General features: G+C 39.4%; 1 protein-coding gene across 1 annotated transcript in view; it reads left to right on the forward strand.

Moving 5' to 3' along the window:
- SNTB2 (syntrophin beta 2) overlaps window positions 1-23,260 on the forward strand; it is a 105,296-nt gene extending 82,036 nt beyond the window's left edge. The window contains exons 5-7 of the mRNA XM_028095778.2: window positions 5,381-5,577; window positions 16,122-16,306; window positions 18,550-23,260. Coding sequence (XP_027951579.1) covers window positions 5,381-5,577; window positions 16,122-16,306; window positions 18,550-18,642 — 475 coding nt within the window. The 3' untranslated portion in view covers window positions 18,643-23,260. The remainder of the gene's footprint in view (window positions 1-5,380; window positions 5,578-16,121; window positions 16,307-18,549) is intronic.
- The last annotated feature ends 397 nt before the right edge of the window (window positions 23,261-23,657 follow it).

Genomic DNA, 23,657 nt, shown 5'->3' on the forward strand with positions numbered 1-23,657 from the left:
GGGCTTGATCCCAGGACCCCTGGGATCATGACCTGAGCCAAAGGCAGATACCGACTGAGCCACCCGGGCACCCCCACATCCTCATGGTTTTAAGTTTTATTTCCGTAATAGCTAATGATGTTGAGCATCTTTTCATGTACTTACTGGCCATTTGTATATTTTCTTGGGAGCAGTATCTATTCAAATCCTTGATCCTCTAATTGGGTTGCCTTTTTATTATTGAATTGTAAGAGTTCTTTATATATTCTATAGACAAATACCTTATCAAATATATGATTTGCAGATATTTTTCCTGTTCTATGAATTGTCTTTTCACTTTCTTGACAGTGTCATTGGAAGCACAGAAGTTTTTAATTTTGATGAAGTCCAATTTATCAGTCTTCTCTTGCATTTTTGTGTTATATTTAAGAAGGCTTTCCCTAATCCAAGGTCACAAAAATTTACTCTTCTGTACTCTTCTAAAAGTTTTATAGTTTTAAGGGGCACCTGGGTGGCTCAGTCAGTTAAGCGGCTGCCTTTGGCTCAGGTCATGATCCCAGGGTCCTGGGATCGAGCCCCACATCGGGCTCTCTGCTCATTGGGAAGCCTGCTTCTCCCTCTGCCTGCCACTTCCCCTGCTTGTGCTCTCTCTCTCTCTCTGTGTCAAATAAATAAATAAAAAGTATTTTTAAAAAAATGTTTATAGTTTTAGCTCTCACACTCATTCTTTTATCCATAAAGAGTCAATTTTTGTATAGTGTGAAGTAGTGATCAAATATCATTCTTTTGCTTGGGAATATTCAGTTATCACAGTACCATTTGTTAAAAAGACTATTCTTTCTCCACTGAACTCTCTTGGCAAAAATCAATTGATCATAACTGTGAGGGTTTTTTTCTGGACTCTCAATTTTATACCTTTGTGGTAAGTTTTAAGTGTGAATCGCCCAGTTTTGTTCTTTTTCAAAATTATTTTGGTGATTGTGAGTCCCTTGCGTTTTCACATGGATGTTAGGATCAGCTTGTCAATTTCTGGGGAAAAAAAGATGGAATTTGGTAGAGATTGCCTTGAATCTGTAGATCAATTTAGGGAATATTGCCATCTTAAAAACATTGTCTTCTGGTCCATGATACAGGGTATCTTTTTATTTACTTAGGTCTTTAATTTATTTCAGCAATGTTTTGTAGTTTTCTTAGTATAAGTTTTATACTTCTTTTGCTAAATTTATTCCTAAGTATTTTTTCATTTTGATCTATTGCAAATGGATTTTTTTTCTTAATTTCCTTTTTAGATTGTTCGCTCCTACTATATACAGTCAATACATTGATTTTGTTGGAGGGGGGGCAGAGGGAGAGGGAGAGAGAGAATCTTAAGCAGGCTTCATGCTCAGCATGGAGCCCAAGGCGGGGCTCCATCTCACGACCCTGAGATCATGACCTGAGCCGAAATCAAGAGTCAGACACTTAACCGAATGAGCTACCCAGGTGCCCCAATACATTGATTTTTATGTCTTGATCTGCATTCTTGCTTGACTCGTTTATTAGTCTATAGGTTTTTAGTGGATTCCTTAGGACTTCCATGTACAAGATCATGTCATCTTCAAATAAAAGGTAGTTGTACTACTTTCTTTTCTGGGTACCCTTTATTTCATTTTCTGGCATAATTGCTCTGGCTAAAATCTCCAGTACAATATTAAATAGAAGTGGCATAAGCAGACATCCTTGTCTTTTTCCTGATCTTAAGGGGAAAGCATTCAGTCCTTTACCATTAAGCATGATGTTAGCTATGGGTTTTTCATAGATGCCTTTATCAGGTTGAAGAAGTTCCCTTCTCTTCCATGTTTGTGAGGGGTGTTTTCCTCATGAAAGGGTATGGAATTTGTCAAATGCTTTTTCCATGTCTAATACAATGATCATGTGGGTTTGTCCTTTACCTGTTTATATGGTGTATTAGCATATTGATTTTTGGGTGTTCAACCTTGCACTTTATTTATTTTTATTTATTTTTTTAAAGATTTTATTTATTTATTTGAGAGAGAGAGTGAGAGAGCACAAGAGGGGAGAGGGTCAGAGGGAGAAGCAGACTCCCTGCTGAGCGGGGAGCCCGATGTGGGACTCGATCCTGGGACTCCAGGATCATGACCTGAGCTGAAGGCAGTCACTTAACCAACTGAGCCACCCAGGCGCCCCAGTTGAAGGGATTTTTAAAATATATTTTGTTGGGCACCTGGGTGGCTCAGTCATTAAGCGTCTGCCTTCGGCTCAGGTCATGATCTCAGGGTCCTGGGATCAAGTCCCACATCGGGCTCCCTGCTCAGTGGGAAGCCTGCTTCTCCCTTTCCCGCTCCCCCTGCTTGTGTTCCCTCTCTCACTCTGTCTCTCTCTGTCAAATAAATAAAATCTTAAATATATATATATATTTTTTGTTAACACTCACTACTTTCTTAGGCAGTATTCTGCTCTTTTCCTATGAAAATAGTTTTTAGTTCATGTATGTTATATTTCTTTTCTTTGTCCTTGAAACTCTATTCTTAGGACCATCTCATGGGGCCGAGTATATACAGTGTATGATAGAAACTCTAAGGTTTTTTGCTAATTGTTTCTCAGTGTTTTTTCTCTTCTGTACTTTGTGTCATTGCTGTCTCATACTTGATTTGAACCTTTTCCCCAAAACGATTAATTCAAGCTCTCATTTTGTTACATCTAAAAATATTTCAGGATCATCACTACCTACCCCCCATCCGAATGAGTTGGAACTCACTTTTCAAAGTAAAAAGATGGCACATCATTTTTGTTTTGTTAATATAGTGGACCAGTATTACATCTCAAGTAAATGGGAGTCAAAAGTTTAGTCAAGTAGTTCCAACGGTTAGGAAATCAGTTTTCACTGGCTATTTAGGAACAGAAATTAATATGTTTCATTCTTTTTTTTTTTTTTAAGATTGTATTTTTAAGGGTGCCTGGGTGGCTCAGTCAGTTGAGTGCCTTCAGCTCAGGTCATGATTCCGGGATCCTGGGATCGAGCCTCACGGCGGGCTCTCTGCTCAGTGGGGAGCCTGCTTCTCCCTCTCCCTCTGCCTGCCACTCCCCTCCTTGTGCTCTCTCTCTCTGTGTCAAATAAATAAATAAAATCTTAAAAAAAAAAAAAAAAAGATTTTATTTTTAAGTAATCTCTACACCCAACATGGGACTCAAACTTACATCCCTGAGGTCAAATCACATGCTCTACTGACTGCGCCAGCCAAGCACTCCAGTTATGTCTCATCCTTATCAGAATTTTCACAGCCTAAAAATAAAAGCTTTTAGAACAGATTAGACTTGCAAAATCCCCAGGTACAATATTTATCAGAAATAATGGTCTCTTCTCCAGTCAATCAGGAGTTAGATGAAATGTTCATGTAAGAATTTCATTAAAACCCTGAGATGCACAGTCGCTGATATGACTTACTGGCTTCAACTCACCATTGTACTTTCTGTTTCTAAGAGTTGGTCTATAGGTAGCTAATATTAGTAGAGTCAGGCAGTATTTATCTTTTTGTGATTGGCTTATTTCACTTAGTATAATGTCTAAAATGTTCATGTGTGTTGGCATGCATGACAAGATTTCCTTCTTTTTAAGACTGAATAATTATTTGTTGAATGTGTATACCATATTTTCTTTAGTCATTCATTCTGCCAGTAGACAAATATGTAAGTTGCTTCTACCTCTTGGCTATTGTGGATAATGCTGCTATGAACATAGATGTAAAATATCTCAAGAATCTAATTTCAATTCTTTTGGATATGTACTAAGAAGTGAGTCTTTTGCCCTTCCCCCCCCATTTTTTAAATGGGTTTTTTGTTTTCTTATTGTTGAATTTTAAGAGTTCTTTGTATATTTTGGATACTAGTCCTTTATCAGATATGTGTTTTTCATATATTTTCTCCTATTCTGTGGCTTGTCTTTTCATTCTTTTATAGTGTCTTTCAAAGCAGAAGTTTTTAACTTAGAAAGTACAACTTACCAATTTTTTTTCCATGAATCATGCTTTTGGTGTTGTATCTTTTTAGATTACCTCGATTTTTTCTTACGATGTCTTCTGGAAGTTTTATACTTTTGCGTTTTACATTTCGATCTAAGATCCATTTGAGTTACTTTTTGTGGAAAGTGTAAGGTCTTCCAAAAGAAAGCACCAGGCCTGGATGGGTTCATTGGTGAATTCTACCAAACATTTAAGGAAGAAATTCCCTACAATCTCTTTCAGAGGATAGAAGCAGAGGGAATACTTTCTAACTCATTCTGTGAGGCTAGCATTACCCTAATACCAACACCAGACAAAGACATTATAAGAAAACTGTAGACTAATATCTCTTATGAATATATATGCAAAGTCCTCAACAAAATATTAGCAAATCAAATCCAAAAAAGTATAAAAAGAATTATACATCATGACCAAGTGGGATTGATCCCAGATATGCAAGGCTGGTTCAATATTCGAAAATCAGTTAATGTAATCCATCCCATCAACAAGCTCAACAAGCAAAATCATATGAATCTATCAAGAGATGCAGAAACATCATTTGACAAAATCCAACACCCGTTCATGATTAAAAAAAGTAAACTAGGAATAGAGGGGAACATTCTCAGCTTGATAAAGACTATCTACAAAAAATCTATTGCCAATATCATGCTTAATAGTGACAAACACAAAGCTTTCCCACTGAGATCAGGAATAAGGCAAGGAGGTCCTGCCCCCTCTTGCCACTCCTTTTCAACATCATACCAGCAATCCTTGCTAATGCACTAAGTTAAGAAAAGGAAGTAAAAGGTATACAGATAAGTGGTTGCTAGGAGGAGGGGGAGGGGATGAATAAGCAGAGCAAACAGGATTTTTAGGGCATTGAAAATACTCTGTCTATTATGATGGATATATGTTGTTACACATTTGTCCAAACCTGTACAATGTACAACACCAGGAGTGACCCCTAAAGTAAACTGTGGATTTCGGGTGATTATGATGTGTCAGTGTAGGCTCATTCTTGTTAGAAAAAAAAAAAGTACCATCTAGTGAGTGATGTTGATAGTAAGGGAGGCTGTTCGTGTGTGGGGGCTTAACACTTCCTAACCAAGATTGAACATTTTTTTTTTTTTTGACGTGCACAGCCTTTTCAGAGCATAAAAAAGCCAATGGAAAATTTGGCCTTAGCTCATCCAGCCCAGTGTTCTGTCTGTGACTCGAGGGGTTATTTTATGGGAAAACAACAGTATATACTTCAAAGACTATAATATTGTTTTGAAACATACTTTTCCAAAAACTGCAGATGGCTTTTATAACTCTTTGCTTATTTATCAGCATAAATTGCTGACATTTTCCTATACCAGTACATTAATTACTTTTGATCTTTGCCCTCTTTGTGGTCCTAGGTTGGTTCATTCTGGCTCCGGATGTCGATCACCCTCACTTGGATCTGACCTTACCTTTGCTACCAGAACAGGCTCTCGGCAGGGCATTGAGATGCATCTCTTCAGGGTGGAGACACATCGGGATCTGTCAACTTGGACCAGGATACTTGTTCAGGGTTGCCATGCTGCTGCTGAGCTAATTAAGGAAGTCTCTCTAGGTATAGATCCTGACATACCGTTTCTAATAGTAATTACATGGAAATGTTATATTTTGTTTTGAAGTAAAAACCAGGGACATCTGCGTGGCTCAGTTGAGCATCCAACTCTTGATTTCAGCTCAGGTCATGATCACAGGGTCCTGAGATCAAGACCCACATTGGGCTCTGCACTGGGTGTGGAACCGGCTTGGGATTCTCCCTCTCCCTCCCACTTATGCCCTCTCTCTCTCTCAAATAAATAAATAAATCTTAATAAAAAGGGGCACCTGGGTGGCTCATTCAGTTGAACATCTGCCTTCCACTCAGGTCATGATCCCAGGGTCCTGGGATCGAGCCACGCATTGGACTCCCTGCTCGGCAGTGAGTCTGCTTCTCCCTCTCTCTCTGCCTGCCACTCCCCTTACTTATGCTCTCTCTCTCTATGTCAAATGAATAAATAAAATATGTTTTTTTAATCTTAAAAAAAATAAAGTGAAAACCGTTATCGTCTGGGCCAGACTCAAAAATATTCTTTTTTTTTTTTTTAAGATTTTATTTATTTGACACAGATAGAGCGACAGCGAGAGAGGGAACACAAGCAGGGGGAGTGGGAGAGGGAGAAGCAGGCTTCCTGCATAGTGGGGAGCCCAATGCGGATCCCAGGACTCTGGGATCATGACCTGAGCCGAAGGCAGACGCTTAACAACTGAGCAACCCAGATGCCCCCAGACTCAAAAATATTCTAAAATATGGCAGCTTAAAATGATCATGATGGAAGAACCTGGTTTTTCTGTTTCAGTAGTAAAATTTTCCTAAGCCTTGTACATGGCTGCGTCATAACACCCTGTGTACAGCATGGCAGTTTTGCTGTTCATCTTTTTAATCTGTATGTGATAGTATAAGGACTCATTTACTAAGTACTAGACGCACTAACCCTCTAGTTCAGAAGATTTAGAGTCTAAGATATGGAGAGAGACCCTTAAAATGTGGGCATCTGGCAAGGCTTATGGCTTTAGAGAAATAAGAATAATTTTGAGTAGGAGTTTGTCTTCAAAAGTTTGAAAATGTGTGCCCAGTACTTACCGAATGAAATAAGCCTGGTGGTGTCTTTTCATTGTTGAAGCGCCCTCTTGTGGCTAGTCTATATGGGCTTCATTTGTATATGTTTGTGTGTATGTACTGTATATATATGTATAGATATTTCCAGATTGCTTTTCATTTTAACAAGAACAAAGAATAGTCAAAATGAAGACACAGAGTTTCTAATATGATTTGAATGAATTTTATTATCTTGGTTCCAAGTCAGTTTACTTTTGTTCCTGTTTTCTATGTATTTTATTTTATAAACAGTTTTATAGAATTTTATAAAAAGAGAAAATGTTTAAAGGGCAGAGTGTCTTACAATTTACCTTGCTTTCCGTTGCTTCTGGAAAGTGAGGGATCTCCATGGCTTTAGAACTGCATAGGCAGCATTTCCGTGGGTCATCTTCTAACACTGGCGGAGGGACAGTTTTTTAAATGTTGTCAAAATGACATAATTCTTCAACTCTTTAGTAATTGCTTGATATTTTCCTTACAACCACAGTGATAATTCAAGCAGTGACACCAATGACTAGTAAGACCCCACCTTGGATTTCTACCAAAGCCACCATATCCACACTGTCTTTCTCACTTGTGTGTTTCCTGCCCATTTTCTTGATGAAGTGATTGGTGACCACATTAAGGGCTGCTGGGCTCTGGTTTTAGTCTTGGCCACAGAATGTGCTATCAGGGATGTGTCCTCAATGTGAAGGTCTGCAGTGCCCTGTGTTCCTTTGGGGAGCCCAAGAACATTCATCAGGCCCTTTACTGGCATCTGGGATCACCATATCTTCTTCTTCTTTTTTTTTTTTAAAGATTTTATTTATTTATTTGACAGAGAAAGACACAGTGAGAGAGGGAACACAAGCAGGGGGAGCGGGAGAGGGAGAAGCAGGCTTCCCGCCAAGCAGGGAGCCTGATGCGGGGCTCGATCCCAGGACCCTGGGACCATGACCTGAGCTGAAGGCAGATGCTTAACGACTGAGCCACCCAGGTGCCCCTCACCATATCTTCTTTAAGAATCCAAAGAGAAGGGCGCCTGGTGGCTCAGATGGTTAAGCGTCTGCCTTCAGCTCAGATCTTGATCCCAAGGTCCTAGGATCAAGCCCCCCCATCGGGCTCCCTGCTCAGCAGGGAGTCTGCTTCTCCCTCTCCCACTGCCCCTCCCCCCTGTTTGTGTGCTCTCTCGCTCTCTCTCTCTCAAATAAATAAATAAATTCTTTAAAAAAAGAAAAAGAATCCACAGATATATGTTTCCCAAAACAAAGAATGCAACTTAAATTTTTAACATTTTTTAGTTTCATGTTGCTGCTTTGGTGTCTGGCAGCTAAACTTCTGGCAGGAAACAAAAATCTGTCCAGTCCCTGGCTCACAGTTGTTTAAATACAGATGGCTTGAGGAGGAGAGACTAAGGATTGGTTGGGTCCTTATACTTTAAAATAGACAAAAGAAACATATTTTTTGGTAATTTTGAACTTTTTAATTCTCATTTACAGCTATATTTTAATATTACCTTGGTAGTACTTTCATTTCCACAATTCAGGTCAACTGATGTACTTACTAATCACTTACTCTGTATTTAGAACTCTGCCACATGTATTAAACTGGCTGAAGGTAAACTGCTTTGATGAGAGCCAGAATTCCTTTAAAATGTGTGTGTGTGTGTGTGTGTGTGTGTGCATGCACCTAATCTATTATGTCTTTTTTTTTTTAAGATTTTATTTATTTATTTGACAGAGAGAGATACAGCGAGAGAGGGAACCCAAGCAGGGGGAGTGGAAGAGAGAGAAGTAGGCTTCCCTCAGAGCAGGGAGCCCGATGCAGGGCTCCATCCCAGGACCCCAAGATCATGACCTGAGCCGAAGGCAGACGCTTAACAACTGAGCCACCCAGGCACCCCTATTATGTCTTAATATGTGTATGCTTAATGTGCACATCCACATTCACATATATACACACATTCATACATAAGCATGTCCTTCAGATGCATGTTACCACTTTGTGTTAAATTGTTGGGAGATTCAGAAAGGTTACTATAATTATGGGGACGCCTGGGTGGCTCAGTTGGTTAAGCAACTGCCTTTGGCTCAGGTCATGATCCCAGGCTGCATTGGGCTCCCTGCTTAGTGGGGAGCCTGCTTCTCCCTCTCCCACTCCCCTACTTATTCTCTCTCTCTCTGTCAAATAAATAAATAAAATCTTTTAAAAAAAATAAAATAAAACTATAATTATGGCACATTGTACTACCTATTCAGATATCCATGGCCTAAAGAATGTTAGGAAGTTGACAAGAAGAATCATTTAAGCTCTCTTTCTTTCTCTTATGTGTTTTCGTTATGGTTTACTCATTTATTTATTTTTTGTATAGTTTAATCATTTAGAAAAATTTCAGTGACTACCTGTAAGATTTTGCTAGTGAATGCAGTACATGAACTTCATAATGTTCATTTAGTTTTAAAGTTTTATTAGATTACAGTAGAATTGATCTGTGATCCTTCCAGTACACAAGGACTTTTTCCTTTTAGCAAATATGAACGTCAAGATCACTAGGCAGGGCCCCTGGGTGGCTCAGTCGTTAAGCGTCTGCCTTCAGCTCAGGTCATGATCCCAGGGTCCTGGGATCGAGTCCCACATCGGGCTCCCTGCTCAGTGGGAAGCCTGCTTCTCCCTCTCCCACTCCCCCTGCTTGTGTTCCTTCTCTCGCTGTGTCTCTCTCTGTCAAATAAATAAATAAAATCTTAAAAAAAAAAAATCACTAGGCAGAGAATGCAGTTAATTCCCTTTGGTATATAAAACCATTTTCCATTTGTTACAGGAATAAAATATGAAAATACATATATGTATATAATTATTTGAACTTTAATAAGTATGCTTTTAAAGGCTAATTTCATCATACCAATTACCCAAACTATTACAATTTTTAAATCAAATAAGAATTTTATGAAGATACTTCGCATTTCTGTAGTTTTGATGTTATAAAGACTAAGAAGTAGATATAGGAGGAGTTGCATTAGTAAATATGCAGAAAATCTGCAAGAGGAGAAGAAAAATGAGCATTTTAAAGTATTTATACTGTTAGCATATATGACGAAAGTTTGCTTTTATAATATTCTCAATTTTGTAAAATTCTCTTGAATTTTTGTTCATCTACTGGACAAATATGGATTGAGTATATACTCTGTACTGTTACTGTGGCTGTACTAAAATAGACACAGTAGGCATACCCCCTGCCTTTGAAGTAGGAAGGGCAGAAGGAGAAAGAATAATGAGTACTTACCAGGATTGTTACAAGTCATAAATTGAATGCCTGTTTCCTCTGATCCTAACACACACACTTCTAAGCCAAGTTTTATTACCTCTATTTGTAAGATGAAAGAACTGGGGTTAATATGGCAAGGGGTTGAATTGGGTCTTTTCTGACTCCAAAACCAGTGCCTTAAGCCCCTGATTTCCCCCCTCTAAATGACTCATTCTTATGCCCAGATTAAACTCCTAGAGGACATGTATACAGTATCAGTTTCTCTTAATTCATTAAATCAACAAATATTTATTTAGTGTTTTATTACTTACAAAGTGCTGTGCTTTGTAATGAGAGAAATAAAAATAAATAAGACCTATTTCATGCCTTTGACAAAATAGCTATAAGAAAGGAATATAGTGCCATGTTCTTTGTAATCCTGGGCATGATCAGCCCATTGATTATACCTGATAGACTGGCATTTTGTTATGTGCAGGAATGGAGAATGTAGCTCTAGCCTTTCTCTGAGAGAGTCCTGGGCAGTCAGGGCAGGTTGGACCTAAAAAGCCCATTCCCTTCTGGGTTTTTCTGGAAGACCCAGAGGAGCCCAAGGTGGCACAGTCCTGCAGCTACTGAAGGAAAGGTCTTACTGGAAATATTGCAACCCTCCAGAGCCCTCATACCAAGTAACTGGCCCCAGAGCAGCAGAAACAGGATTTGCCACAGAGCATTTCTTTGACATTAGGATCTTTGTCCTTCAGGATACACTGGTAATCTCCAGTAGTCTCTCATCTAAAAAGATACAAAGTAAAAAAAATTAAAAATTAAAAACATAAATAAAAAGACACAAAGTAGAAACCATGGGATATATTTACCAGCATTTATCTTGATGTAACACAATAAATTTACTAATGAGCCTTTTTTCCTCTTGGCTTTATTAAATTTTTTTACTACTGGAAAGGTGCTTAGAAAGTTATCTTTAACATATGTCATTGTACTCGGCAGTATCCCATAGTTTGAAAACACCAGTGTCTCCCCAACTTAGCAGATTGTGAGGTAGTAGCCAGAGCACTTGAAGGAAAACTAAGGCAGGTGGGGACCGTAAGCATCATGGAAACCATAGGAAAAAGGAAAGGAATGGCCAGTAGGGTTAAATGTATCAGTTAGGATGGTTTCGGCTGAAATTAACAGAAAAATCTCCTCTAAAACTAGATTAAACATTAAAGAAATGCATTATCTACATAAAGGAAAGAGCAAGAATAAAAGGTGAGGGGACGCCTGGGTGGCTCAGTTGGTTAAGCTTATGCCTTCCTCTCAGTTCATGATCTTAGGGTCCTGGGATCGAGTTCCGGTCAGGCTCTCTGCTCAGCAGGGTGCCTGCTTCTCCCTCTGCTTGCCGTTCCCCTGCTTGTGCTCTCTCTCTCTGACAAATAAATAAATAAAATCTTAAAAAAAAAAAAGAATAAAAGGTGAGGGGTGGTCTTTCCTTCCCAATTGTATTTCTTTTTAATCTGATTGAGCCACTTTGGTTCATGTGTATACTTTGGAGCAGCAACAGTCACCAGGGGAAAGCCGTGCTCTGATTGGCTCATGGTCTATCTACCCTTGAAGTTGAGATCACCTTCTTTGAAACACATGAGGAAAGAGTGTAGAAACTTGAATAAAATTGGGGTTTGGCTGTAAAGGAAGAATGGAGAAATAGAAACTAGGCAGACAGCTGACAATGAGTACTTACAAGTATCAAGGTAAGAGCTAAAGAAGCTGGTTGGATTCAGCAACATGGAGATAATTATTGGTGCCTTTGGGGAAAGACGCTCAGTGGTGTGATGGCTGTGGCCGACTGTAGAGGGCTGGGGATTGAATGGGAAGTAAAACACGGATAAACTGACTAAAGACAGCTCCCTTTAAAAAAAGAAAGAGGGGGGCTCCAGGCTGGCTCAGTCGGTAGAGATCAACTCCTGATCTCTGGGTTATAAGTTTGAGCCCCACATTGCGTGTAGAGAGTACTTAAAAATAAAATCTTTTAAAAAAGAGAGAGAGATGGGGCACCTGGGTGGCTCAGTCGTTGAGCGTCTGCCTTCGGCTCAGGTCATGATCCCGGGGTCCTGGGATCGAGCCCCGTGTGAGGCTCCTTGCTCAACGAGAAGCCTGCTTCTCCTCCCTCTCCCATTCCCCCTGCTTGTGTTCCCTCTCTCACTGTGTCTCTCTGTCAAATAAATAAATAAAATCTTTAAAAAAAGAGAGAGAGAGAAAGAGGGAAGGTGAGGAGTTGAGTAACGACACTTATAAGGAGAGATTTGAACATCTAAAAACATTAATGGGGGAGATCTAGTTGTTTTTTTTTTAAGATTTTATTTATTTATTTGACAGAGATACAGTGAGAGAGGGAACACAAGCAGAGGGAGTGGGAGAGGGAGAAGCAGGCTTCCCGCGAAGCAGGGAGCCTGATGCGGGGCTTGATCCCAGGACCCTGGGATCATGACCTGAGCTGAAGACAGACGCTTAACGACTGAGCCAACCAGGCGCCCCTGGGGGAGATCTAGTTTAAAGGGAAATGTTGAGGGGCACCTGGGCGGCTCAGTCAGTTGCTCGTCTGATTTGTTTTTAAGATTTTATTTATTTGAGAGAGAAAGAGCACACACACAAGTTGGGGGGAGTGGCAGAGGGAGGGAGAGAAGCCGACTTCCCTCTGAGCAGGGAGCCCAACACAGGGCTCCATCCCAGGACCTTGAGATCATGACCTGAGCCAAAGGCAGATGCTTAACTGACTGAGCCCCAGGCGCCCTGAACGTCTGACTTTCGATTCCGGCTCAGGTCGTGATATGGGTCGTGAGATCGAACCCCATGTTGGGTTCCATGCTGGGTGTGGTTCTGCTTAAGATTCTCTCTCTCCCTCTCCCTCTGCCCCTCCCCCCCCACATGAACCCATACTCTCTCTAAAAAGAAAGAATGAAAGAAAAAATAATTGAATGTAATAATTGAGCCTTAAACATGAAGTCAGAGAATTTTTTTTTTTTTTTAAGATTTTATTTATTTATTTGACAGAGAGAGGCACAGCAAGAGAAGGAACACAAGCAGGGGGAGCGGGAGAGGGAGAAGCAGGCTTCCCGCTGAGCAGGGAGCCCGATGCGGGGCTCGATCCCAGGACCCTGGGATCATGACCTGAGCCAAAGGCAGACGCTTAACGACTGAGCCAACCAGGCGCCGCAAAGTCAGAGAATTTTATAATGCAGATTATTAATGATACAGGGAGATTCTCCTCAGAGAACTTTGTTCAGAATGATTGAGCTTGGATGAGAGTACATGTGGTAAACTGGAGATTCCTTGTTTTAGGCGGTTGGTGTGCATGGCAGCCTTCCCCTCACCTCCTTTTATCCCATCCCCGATCACCACCTTGTCCCTGACCCCTATTCCAGGTCGTGGGTGGGTTATGAATGAAGTCTCAGGGATGAGATGAACTTAGAGAAGAGATGAGGGTGTCTGTTTTATATATTACTTGGTAATAAAATTTTCCAAAAAACCCTGAAAGCTTATTAGATTTTTAGATGAGTTAAAATGTCATGATTAACTAATTCTGGTGTATAGTATACCCTCAACAAAGTGGCCATTGTTATACTTGTCGTTGTTACTTAAGCCCCAGCAAATTAACACCTCTAATTTTTCGGTTTTTCAGTTTTTCGGTTCCCCAGAATTAGTCTCCTCCCTCTCCTCTATCTTTCCATAGTGTCTTGTCTGTTTCCCTAGTATGGGACCTAGTTCATTCTTCTGTATCCATATTTCCTTTTCTTTCTCTCTCCCTTGTCTGAATAGGAACCATCTTTTATTTAACTCTGTATCTCCCAGAACCTAACACATAATATAACATGTAACTATGTGTCTGGCACATTATAAGTGCTCAAAACAATGGTTTCTTGGGGCACCTGGGTGGCTTAGTGGGTTGAGCATCCGACCCTTGGTTTCAGTTCAGGTCATGCTCTCGGGGTCTTGAGACTGAGCCCCATGTTGGGCTTCCCGCTCATCGGGGGAAGTCTGCTTGAGATTCTTTGTCTCCCTCTCCCTCTGCCCCTCCCCCTGCTCTCTCTTCCTCTAAAATAAATAAATCTTAAAAACAAAACAATGATTTCTCCAGTGTAGAATGTTTCTGATGACCCATCTGTCATCCCTGCTGCCCTGTGAGAGCAGAGAATTTAAAAAATAGGAATAAATGATTTAATGAACAGACTAATACATAATTCCCAACTCTCCTGGACTTCATGTATGTTTTCTGATTATTCTGGGTCCAGGTTCATGAAGTTGCTTCCCCTAACTTGGGCTCTGAACACCATAAACCCACATTGCACCCTCCAAAAGGAACACAAAGCCCCCCACTCCTGGGTGCTAAATGTTTATCTTCCTCCCTTGAGTACCTCAAAAACTGTAGTTTTTTTTCTGTCCTTTAAACTTCAATATTTGATGTTCTGTGATTGTCCTTGAATGCTGCTGTTGTGTCTTTTTATATTTCTGGTAACAGCCCTGTTAAGCAAAATCAGCACATTACATTTTTTACTGACTTACCTATAAATTGAGGTGCATAGTGGATTTATAGCCCACGAAAGGGTTTTAGTTGAATCAGGGGTTAATGGCTTGCCTTTGCTAGCTGCAGTCACCTGTTCTTGCCCCACTAATGACACACCTGCAGGCAGAAGTACTCACCCACCTGCACAGCAACTTCTCTAGCCAGTGCTTCGAGAACTTGAGCAGATCCTTGTTCTTTGAGCTTCTATTTTCTAGACTAGAAGTGACCCCTCTCTTCTCATCAGATCTCACTCCCCTTGACTACACTATAGCTTCAGGGATGTTAACAGAATAAAACTGTACCCTACTTGCTTTGATTGGGATCTGTCTGTTCTTCCTCCAAACCCTTAGCCATTTATTCTGAGATGATTGCATTGAATTACTTTCTACAGGTAGTTAGTTTTATCCATGTTCCCCCTCCCGAGGGTTTTTTTCTGAGGATAATTAATATTCAAAGTCTTTTGTCCAAAATTCTCTTCTTTGGGTAGCACTGCCAATATTTGTCTGCTATTCTTTTTCCTTATTTCTTAAACACAGAGCTGTCTTAACTAGTTTTTGCAAGTGCAGTGAAAGAATACATTGATTGGTCTGGAGGATTTGCTTGTTTGGAAGCTACTTTTAGTGACCAAGCATAGCGTGACTCTGATCTTTTAGGTGATTTGAAGTTCATCTCTCAAAGGGCTTTGTTAATTCCCGGGTGTCAGAGGGCCTCAAACCTGTAGCGCCTGTACTAACAACAATACTGCTCAGATGTTAGTGGAACAGAAATTTCACCAGTCTTGAGAAAAGACATGTGTCAGTCTTGATGATCAAATTTTGTTCCCTGTCAATTCAGATCAGTCCTTTGAATTTTATCTTTGATAGGACTGACGGTATGACTTTCGCTAACTATAGCCTTTACCTTTGATAATAAACATCATCTTTATCCTCTTCTGAAATACCAACCAAACCATGTGACTGCCCCTAAAGGGCATCTCTGCCATCTCTCCTTTGGTAGTTTTCTTCTTGCCTGCTTGAAAGCTTTTCTACTTCACTGCCTACCAGTTTGACCTATTCTTTAGGGCCTATCTGATGTACTATCGCCTCCAGGAAACTTTTCCTTGATTTTGGCCTTATTCACGCTACTGTGTTTAGTTGTGCTCTATACATTCTACCTAACAAAGTTAGGGATTTCATGTTTATGCCTATTCGTTTATGAAGTCCTCGAGAGCGAGGACCATGCCTCTTACTTCTCCAATACCATGCACAGCCTACTCTCAGCACAAGTGTTTAATTGATACTCATTGAATTGAACTGAATCAGATCAGATGTCTTGGAGAGTTATGGTCATCTCTTTCTCATCTCAGTCAAGATGTTGACCCAAGCAACCAGAACAGGAGTTCCAAATAAGTTAGGTATCACACATTCTCAAGAAAAGGTTCTTTTTCCTTTGTTGAAGTCAGAAGAATCACTTTCCACTTGATAACTGCAGTGGTAACTTTATTTTTTATTTTATTTTTTTTAAGATTTTGTTTATTTGAAAGAAGAGAGCATGAGCAGGGGGGAGGGGGAGAAGCAGACTCCCTACCAAGCAGGGAGCCAGATGTGGGGCTTGATTCCAGGACCCGGGATCATGACCTGAGCCAAAGGCAGTCACTTAACTGACTGAGCCACCCAGGTGCCATTAATGATGGTTTTTGCTTGTCTTCAATAGGCTGCACGCTAAATGGCCAAGAGGTAAGATTCACTGTCCACTATGAAAATGGGTTCACTATCTCCAAGGAAAATGGAGGTTCCAGCAGCATATTGTACCGCTACCCCTTTGAAAGGCTGAAAATGTCTGCTGATGATGGCATCAGAAATCTGTATCTGGATTTTGGTGGTCCTGAGGGAGAACTGGTAAGAATGTTTCTGGGAACCAGGTTTACTCTAATAGGTATTTTCTTTCTTTCTCATAGCTTCTTACCTTTTGTATAGAAAATTATGGACTGATAGTCCATTTGGAGTCAGGAAATTGTTCTTCGGTTTTCAAGATGTATTGGGTTTGGGTTTGGGATGTATGTGTGTATATGTTTTTCTTTCCCCATATTAGGAAATCATTCCTTTTTAAAAAGTTTTGTTTGAATGGTAGAAAGAAAAAATGGATAGCCCTTTTAAGAAATAGGCTTTTATCAATATGAGCTATAAAATACAAAAGCTGGTAAACTTTAATAAATAAATTCTATCTATTACTATTATAGTTGGTTGAGATGAGTTAAAAGTGATAGAATGACTTGGTAACTACAGAAATTCTGCTGATCAGAAAAAAAAGATACAGAGCTATCCTCACACAGCCATCTTTTTTTTTTTTTTTTTAATCTCCTTGTCTGTTAAAGGAAAGATCAGCAGGAATTCATGATTTCCCCTAGGAAACCACAGAGGTGTGTCAGGTGTACTTCAGAAATCATAAATTATGATAGATAAAGGAGTAAAATAATGCCTTTTCTGTCTTACCAGTTTTGAGCCAGTAGTTCAAGTATTATACATGAAATATTATGTCTATTGACACAATCACCATAGGTGGAAATTTGCAAAACAGAATCTTGACATTTTATTACTGAAAGAGATCTGAGAGATATTAACCTCCAAATAAGAAATCATGTCTAGAAATCTTATTTTAAATGATGAAACTTTAGGAGACTTTGGTTGGGCCATGGACCAGGGCTTTTCAAAAGCCTGAAGCAGCCATTTGCAAGGACGTGGATGGAACTAGAGGGTATTATGCTAAGCGAATTAAGTCAATCAGAGAAAGACAATTACCATATGATCTCACTCATATGTGGAATTTAAGAAACAAAACAGAGGATCATGGGGGAAGGGAGGGAAAAATAAGACAAAGGCAGGTGGGAGACAAACCATAAGACAGTCTTAATCATGGGAAACAGAGTTGCTGGAGGGAAAATGGGTAAGGGGATGGGGTAACGGGGTGATGGACATTGGGGAGGGCATGTGACGTGATGAGCACTGGGTATTATATGAGACTGATGAATCACTGAACTCTACCTCTGAAACTAATAATATACTATATGTTAATTAATTGAATTTAAATTAAAAAAAAAGAAATGAGAAACACATCCCTCAGAAGGAAGTATACTCTGAAGCATCAAATCACTGATTTCCCACCCAAGGGTCTTTGATTAGATCAGGGAGTGTTTTAAGGGCCTCAAGAATCCAATAAGCACTTTAAAATCATTTGGATTTAAGCATTGTGTCTATATCTCTGGTATATTTGACCTTGCTGGGAAATAAAGATATGTACATATTTAAAAAAAAAAAGCCCGAAGCATTAGAGTTAAATGCTTCTATTAAATTAACTTCTGTTAAATTAACCAGTTATTAATAGCGGTTGTCATTTAGCAAGCTATGTATTAGATTATTCCTGGCTATATAGTTTTAATCCCTGCTTTATACTTAATATATACAAAGTTTAATGATGAAATTCGTGCTCTGTAACTTATATTTTGAATAAAGTTATATTTTTCTTTAAAAGGCATAGTTAACTATGCCCTATTCCTGGTTTCTGCATCAGTGCCAATGACTGACGAATCACTTGACTCACGCAGCCTGATGGCAGGTCTCCTTGTTTACCTGGTGTCAGCTGTCCAGATAGACGCCTGAGCTTAGGAAGCTATGACTATCCCTCCTAACTAGCCTCAGGAGTTGTCATTCCCACCACAAACCTATGAGAGATACCAAAAATCATACCCATCCATAGTCACATTCAGCTGAGTTCACTGTGATCCCCCGCTGGGAATGTAATCATAATTAACGGTCTCCATATAGGGTATTCCTCTTTCTTTTCCATCTTCTACTGTTTACTTCTTCCTACCAGGCACGGTGGAATCCAGCACCCCACCACTTTTCTCCTAACTGTGACATGGAGGCTCACACTAGTGTGTCATTACTACATGGAATGACCTTACTTCAGAGAATACTTTGCATTTGTAGCTTTGAGTTCCTGAGAGATGTTTCCATAAATCCGGCACCTTTTTAATCTACATTCTTTCTAAAAAGTTGAACATCACATCCAAATTTGTTTATTTTATGTCTGTTTATGAAAGCTTCTGTGTATGGTAGTGATAATTCTTATGCTTTCCCCACAGACCATGGACCTGCACTCTTGTCCGAAGCCGATCGTATTTGTGTTGCACACGTTCTTGTCAGCCAAAGTCACTCGCATGGGACTGCTCGTATGAGCAGCACAAAATCAGAAAAGAGTCGTGAATGTCACAAGAAGTATTTCCACCTCAAAAAAAAAAAAAAAAAAAGCACAAAAAGAAAGCTCTTTGCTCTCCCCTCCAGCACAGTGCCTTGACAAGGACCTGCACATCACTGCTGACCAGTAACCATGTTTAAAGAAGAGCCTGCCTTTCACAAGCTACCTTGGCCAGAAATTCTAGGACTCTAATAAGCTCCAAACAAAGCTGTTGATTTATTGCCTCATTTCCTAATGTGGTTTCTAAGTCACTAGGTTTATTTCCCCTATGAAGAAGGATGGCTCGTTGTGGGGTTTTTTTTTTTTTTTTTTTTTTGGGACATAATCAAATATCCAAGAGTTGTTTTTGTTTTCTTCTTCCTACAGGATTTGTTCCAAGCTTAGCCTTGACATCTTGCTTAGTTCAGCCATCTCTTGCCACGTGCTAGTTTACAGACACCTGTGCTTCTTGGCCATTCTAGATAGGTCGTATGTGCTTTTGGAGCTTACTGTCATAATCCTTCCACCCTAGGAAGTCCTTGAATTGCACACCAAAGCGTTCTCCCATCTGTCCTGGCTCTCCTGCATCCCACCCTGGCCATCACTTTCCTACCGCATCACGAGCTTTGCCACTCATAAGTGCTAACTTTAGGACTTAGAACTTAGGAAATTTGATTTGCCTTGCCTTCCACTCCCTTTCTAGTGGCGACCAAGTTGGAAACCACTGATTTGAAAGAAGAGGTTTGCTTGTTTTAGATTTTTCTGGTTTATCTTTGGTAGGAGCCAGGGGATAAGATTTCTTTTAAAAGAAAATCCTCATTTTAGCCTAAGCCATTTTTTATTGCTTACCAAATGTGCCTTTGGTTAGGGTTAGTGGAGCTTTATTAGTCACTATTTGAATAACTGGATATCACTGCCATTCCAGGGAGAGCATCCATCTTAGTTTTGAGGAATAGTCTTTGAGATGGGTTTCCTTAGGAGTATCTTTTCTAGTGGGCAGATCTCATTGAGGAAGTCTTGGGGAGCCCTCTTGTTTAAAGAGTAGGCTCTGTAAAGCCAGCTCTTCAGCACAAACATCCTGTGGAGTTGCCTTGGGCTTTGTGAGCCCATGCTGGATCCTGGCCCTTGTCCTCTCCCTTTGTGGCAGCAGAATGGCATGGATAGGCAGCTGCTAATTCAAGACTCACTGTTGGCTTAGTAACGCATTCTGCAGTGGGCGGGTGACGAGACCACGAAACAGCTACCTGGATTTTGCTAAGCATTGCCAGATGTCATCATTACGACTTAGTAGCAGTAAGATTGCTGATTTTGTGGTATTAAAGAATCACACTCAGCTTGTTTTTCCTAATTATGAAGGAGGTATATATCTGAAAACATTTAAAATAGGATAATAGCTATATAAAATGTCAAGATTACTGCAGTCCCTGGATCTTAAAGAAAAGGGAATATTGACTTGGATGTTCTCTGAAGAAAAGTCTAGGAATAGTTCTCACTTACTAGATTTATTAGAAGTACTATAAGAGCATGTGAGCACTTCGGAGAGTGGAGGAGGGTAGCACTCCATATAGGGAGGAAAAACCCCACAACCATAAATGCACAACCTGAGCTGTTTGGTGTGAGTGCAGACTGACCTAGGTGGGACATTTGAAAGAGCAGACTCATGAGCAGAGAGTTTGAGTTAGACATTGTAACCCCACTGTCTTTTTTCTGCCCATAAGTCAGTCCTCCTTCCCCTTGTACAGTGAGATTAACCACACGCAGGGGCTGGGGAGAGATAACTGGTAACTGTTCTTCCCCCAGCTACAGTTCCAAAAATAAATGATTTGATCCACTTAAAACTGGAAATTGGAATCTAGACTAGGATGTCTTTCAAGGACTTTTTTTATGTTTTAAAGATTCATAAACCTATGTTTGGTTCCATCTGAAGTAAATTTGCAAAGGAAGAAAAAAAATATCTTGAAGGTCCAGCTGTGATTTCTGGAAGCAGAATTTCAACATATAAATACCCTCAGATAAGGGAGCTTAGACACTCTTTGCAGTGAGAGCATTATTAACCTGAAAAGTTGCACAATGCAGTCACAGATTTTGCAACAAAGCCATGTGGTTGAGGTTTTCTTGGTTAGTGTGAAAGGCTAAGCCACTGAGAATTTTTTCAGGCAGAACTTCTGAGCCCCCGTGCTCATCAGTTCATGAAAAAGATCTCTAAAAAAGGTGTGATGAACATGTGAGCAGGAGAAGGTAAAGCGTGTGAGCCATTTTGGCTCATTTTGTTCAAGCTTGGTTTTTTAAATCTTTTGAGTCTTAATGTGAAATGAAAATGTGTGGGAGATTTCCTTTGACCACTAGCACCCCCAAGAGCAAGAGCCTTAAGCTGCTTGTATAACATCAACAGCTTTCCAATCATGGGTAACCAGCTTGTTCTTCAATTAAGTGTGTTTATGGAATTTTCAAACCACAAATGAAGTGCTTTTTATGAATAAGACAGCCTTGATAAATATGTATTTTGTATTAAGATGCCAAAATATGGCAAATTATTTTAACTAAAAATGGGCATTTGGGGTATTTCACACCTTTTATAGAACAGCTTAACTTGTCATTTCTTTTTCATTTTGAATTAGGAAAATTGCTGAGAATGTTGTGGGCTTCCATGTGTAGAATGGAAAAGAAGCTGCAGAGTAGTGTCCACCTCATCCCAATGGACCCACTTCCTGTGCCCTCAGCTCCCCTCCAGACCTGGGGCTTAGACATCTTTCCATATTCCACACAGATGTCTACAAGTAGCCAATTGGCATGTGAAAATTCTTCCTCCTCATTCCCTAAAATTTCTCCCTTTCCTCTCGAAAGAAAGAGCCAACAAAAGAAAGAAAGAAAGAAAAGGCTCAGTTATTCTTTTTCTGAAAAAGGTAAGCCCTTTCCTGAATTTATCAAACAAACCTTACCTGGAAATTAATATCTAATATTTTATATGAAGAAATACTTTAATGTATGTTTATACAGTATTTATTAGATACTTATAACTGTAAACTCACCTACCTAGTAGACAGTTACAGATTAAATATTGGGACATGTACAAGCAATCAAAAATATTACTTTAAATGTCATTCACCTCTTTTAAAGCCATGTTTTAGCACTTTTTAGGCTAGGTAAAGTCTGATAGTGCCTGTTTTTATCAGCTGTACTCTCATAAACTTTGTTATGGAACATTATTGGATGGCAGGAGAGATTGAATTATTTATTTCTTATATTTTTATAAGTGGAAAAATCTAACCAACAAATGATTAAAGTTGTCACTGATTATTTGTTTTCCTAATTTATGTTCCTAAGCAGAATGGTAACAAAGCTTTTTTCAGCTGATGAAATGCACTTAGCTAATAAACCAAAATTTATTCTTAAAAAAAAAAAAATTAAACTGTGTGGAATCTGGACAAGATTATGTTTCTCCTAGAAAAAGTTTTCACTTTAAATGGTTTTGATGGACAAAAGTGTGACCACTTTTGAGAAAAGGTTACAATGGATTTTTTTTTTTTAATTTTGTGAGAACCTCCAGGTCTTCTTGTTTAATTTATATGTGCATGTGGATATATTTGTATGTTTTCAAAAACATGGAAGAATCTCCATTTTTAATGCAAATTATATTGTAAGCTGCTATGCAAATTCTATTAAAAGCCCTACCTACTTAAAAGTTAAACATTTTTGAAGCTTTCAGGGAAGACCTGTAGACTTAAGCACTTTCTCTGCTTTTTTGTATCTTATCTTGGACACTTACGCTGAACTTTGTTATTATTTTCACTGGTTATAAGCTATTGATTGTACATAATATTGAAACTATCCAAATATCCAGCATACATTTCCCTGTCACTGCCATCCATCATTGACGCCCCGAATGAATGGCTGGGTAGAAAGCCAAAGGTTATCTTTTTTCAGTTGCTAATGAAGAAGTAAAATGCCAGGTCTCTTTGGTCTCAAAGCAGATTGCTCTAGTCTGATCAAGTATCTATGTAAGGAAAAGAGACTTCTTTAAAGTTGGGATTCTGCTAGGGGTGCCTGGGTGGCTCAGTCCTTAAGCGTCTGCTCAGGTCATGATCCCAGGGTCCTGGGTTGGAGCCCCACATCGGACTCCCTGCTCAGCGGGAGGCCCGCTACTCCCTCTCCCACTCCCCCTGCTTGTGTTCCCTCTCTTGCTGTGTCTCTGTCAAATAAATAAATAAAATCTTAAAAAAGAAAAGAAAATTTGGGATTCTGCTTAAACTCTAAGTTTAAGTTGAATTTGACCATAATCATGTTCACTCTTTTGTATGTATGTCTCTATCAGGTCTATAATGTGCCAGGTGGTATTATATTATATTCTTTCTTAAGTTTGGAAATCTCAGTTAAATTTAAATTGTTATTGTGGCTTTTTTATTCCCCCTCCTGAAGATGAAAGCAGAGGAATCTACCATTTGCTACTGTTCTCTCTCTCTCCCAAGATTGCTTGGTAATCTAGAATTCCTTTACTTTTTACACACTGTCTAAAAACTGACAGCAGCAGTCTCTCCCCTCCCTCCTTTTTTAAAGCTGTCTCCTTCCCTGTGCTGGGTATATAGACAATAAATGTGTGATGACAGACAATTATAAAATAATTATGTTGTGTATCAGGATTATGTGTTTTTGAGCAATATAGCTACTCCTATCACATAATGATAAGTGAAATTTACACTGGAAATAGACTGCTAGTGGTAGATTTGAAACCCTTTCTCTAAAAAAAAAATAGATCTGGCAGATCAATGATACAGATTCATTCTATCAAAGGATAGAATTTCAAGTTAAAATAAGGTACCAAAAATATGTTCATAGAGCACATCTGTACATCTATTGTCAGTTTTTTTTTACAGTAGCTAAACTACCAACTAAAGAATGGTTTTTATATATTAACTCAACAAAATATTTTAATAAGATTTCTTCTTTTGTTTCAAAACTGATAAACTTGACCTTAATCTCTTGCCATCCCTATTCTTCCCACTTCAGGTGACTGAACCA

This window comes from Eumetopias jubatus, unplaced genomic scaffold (assembly GCF_037043125.1).
Source record: "Eumetopias jubatus isolate StellerSeaLion01/CBP00866 unplaced genomic scaffold, mEumJub1_p1.0 scaffold_10, whole genome shotgun sequence".
Lineage (NCBI taxonomy): Eukaryota > Metazoa > Chordata > Mammalia > Carnivora > Otariidae > Eumetopias > Eumetopias jubatus.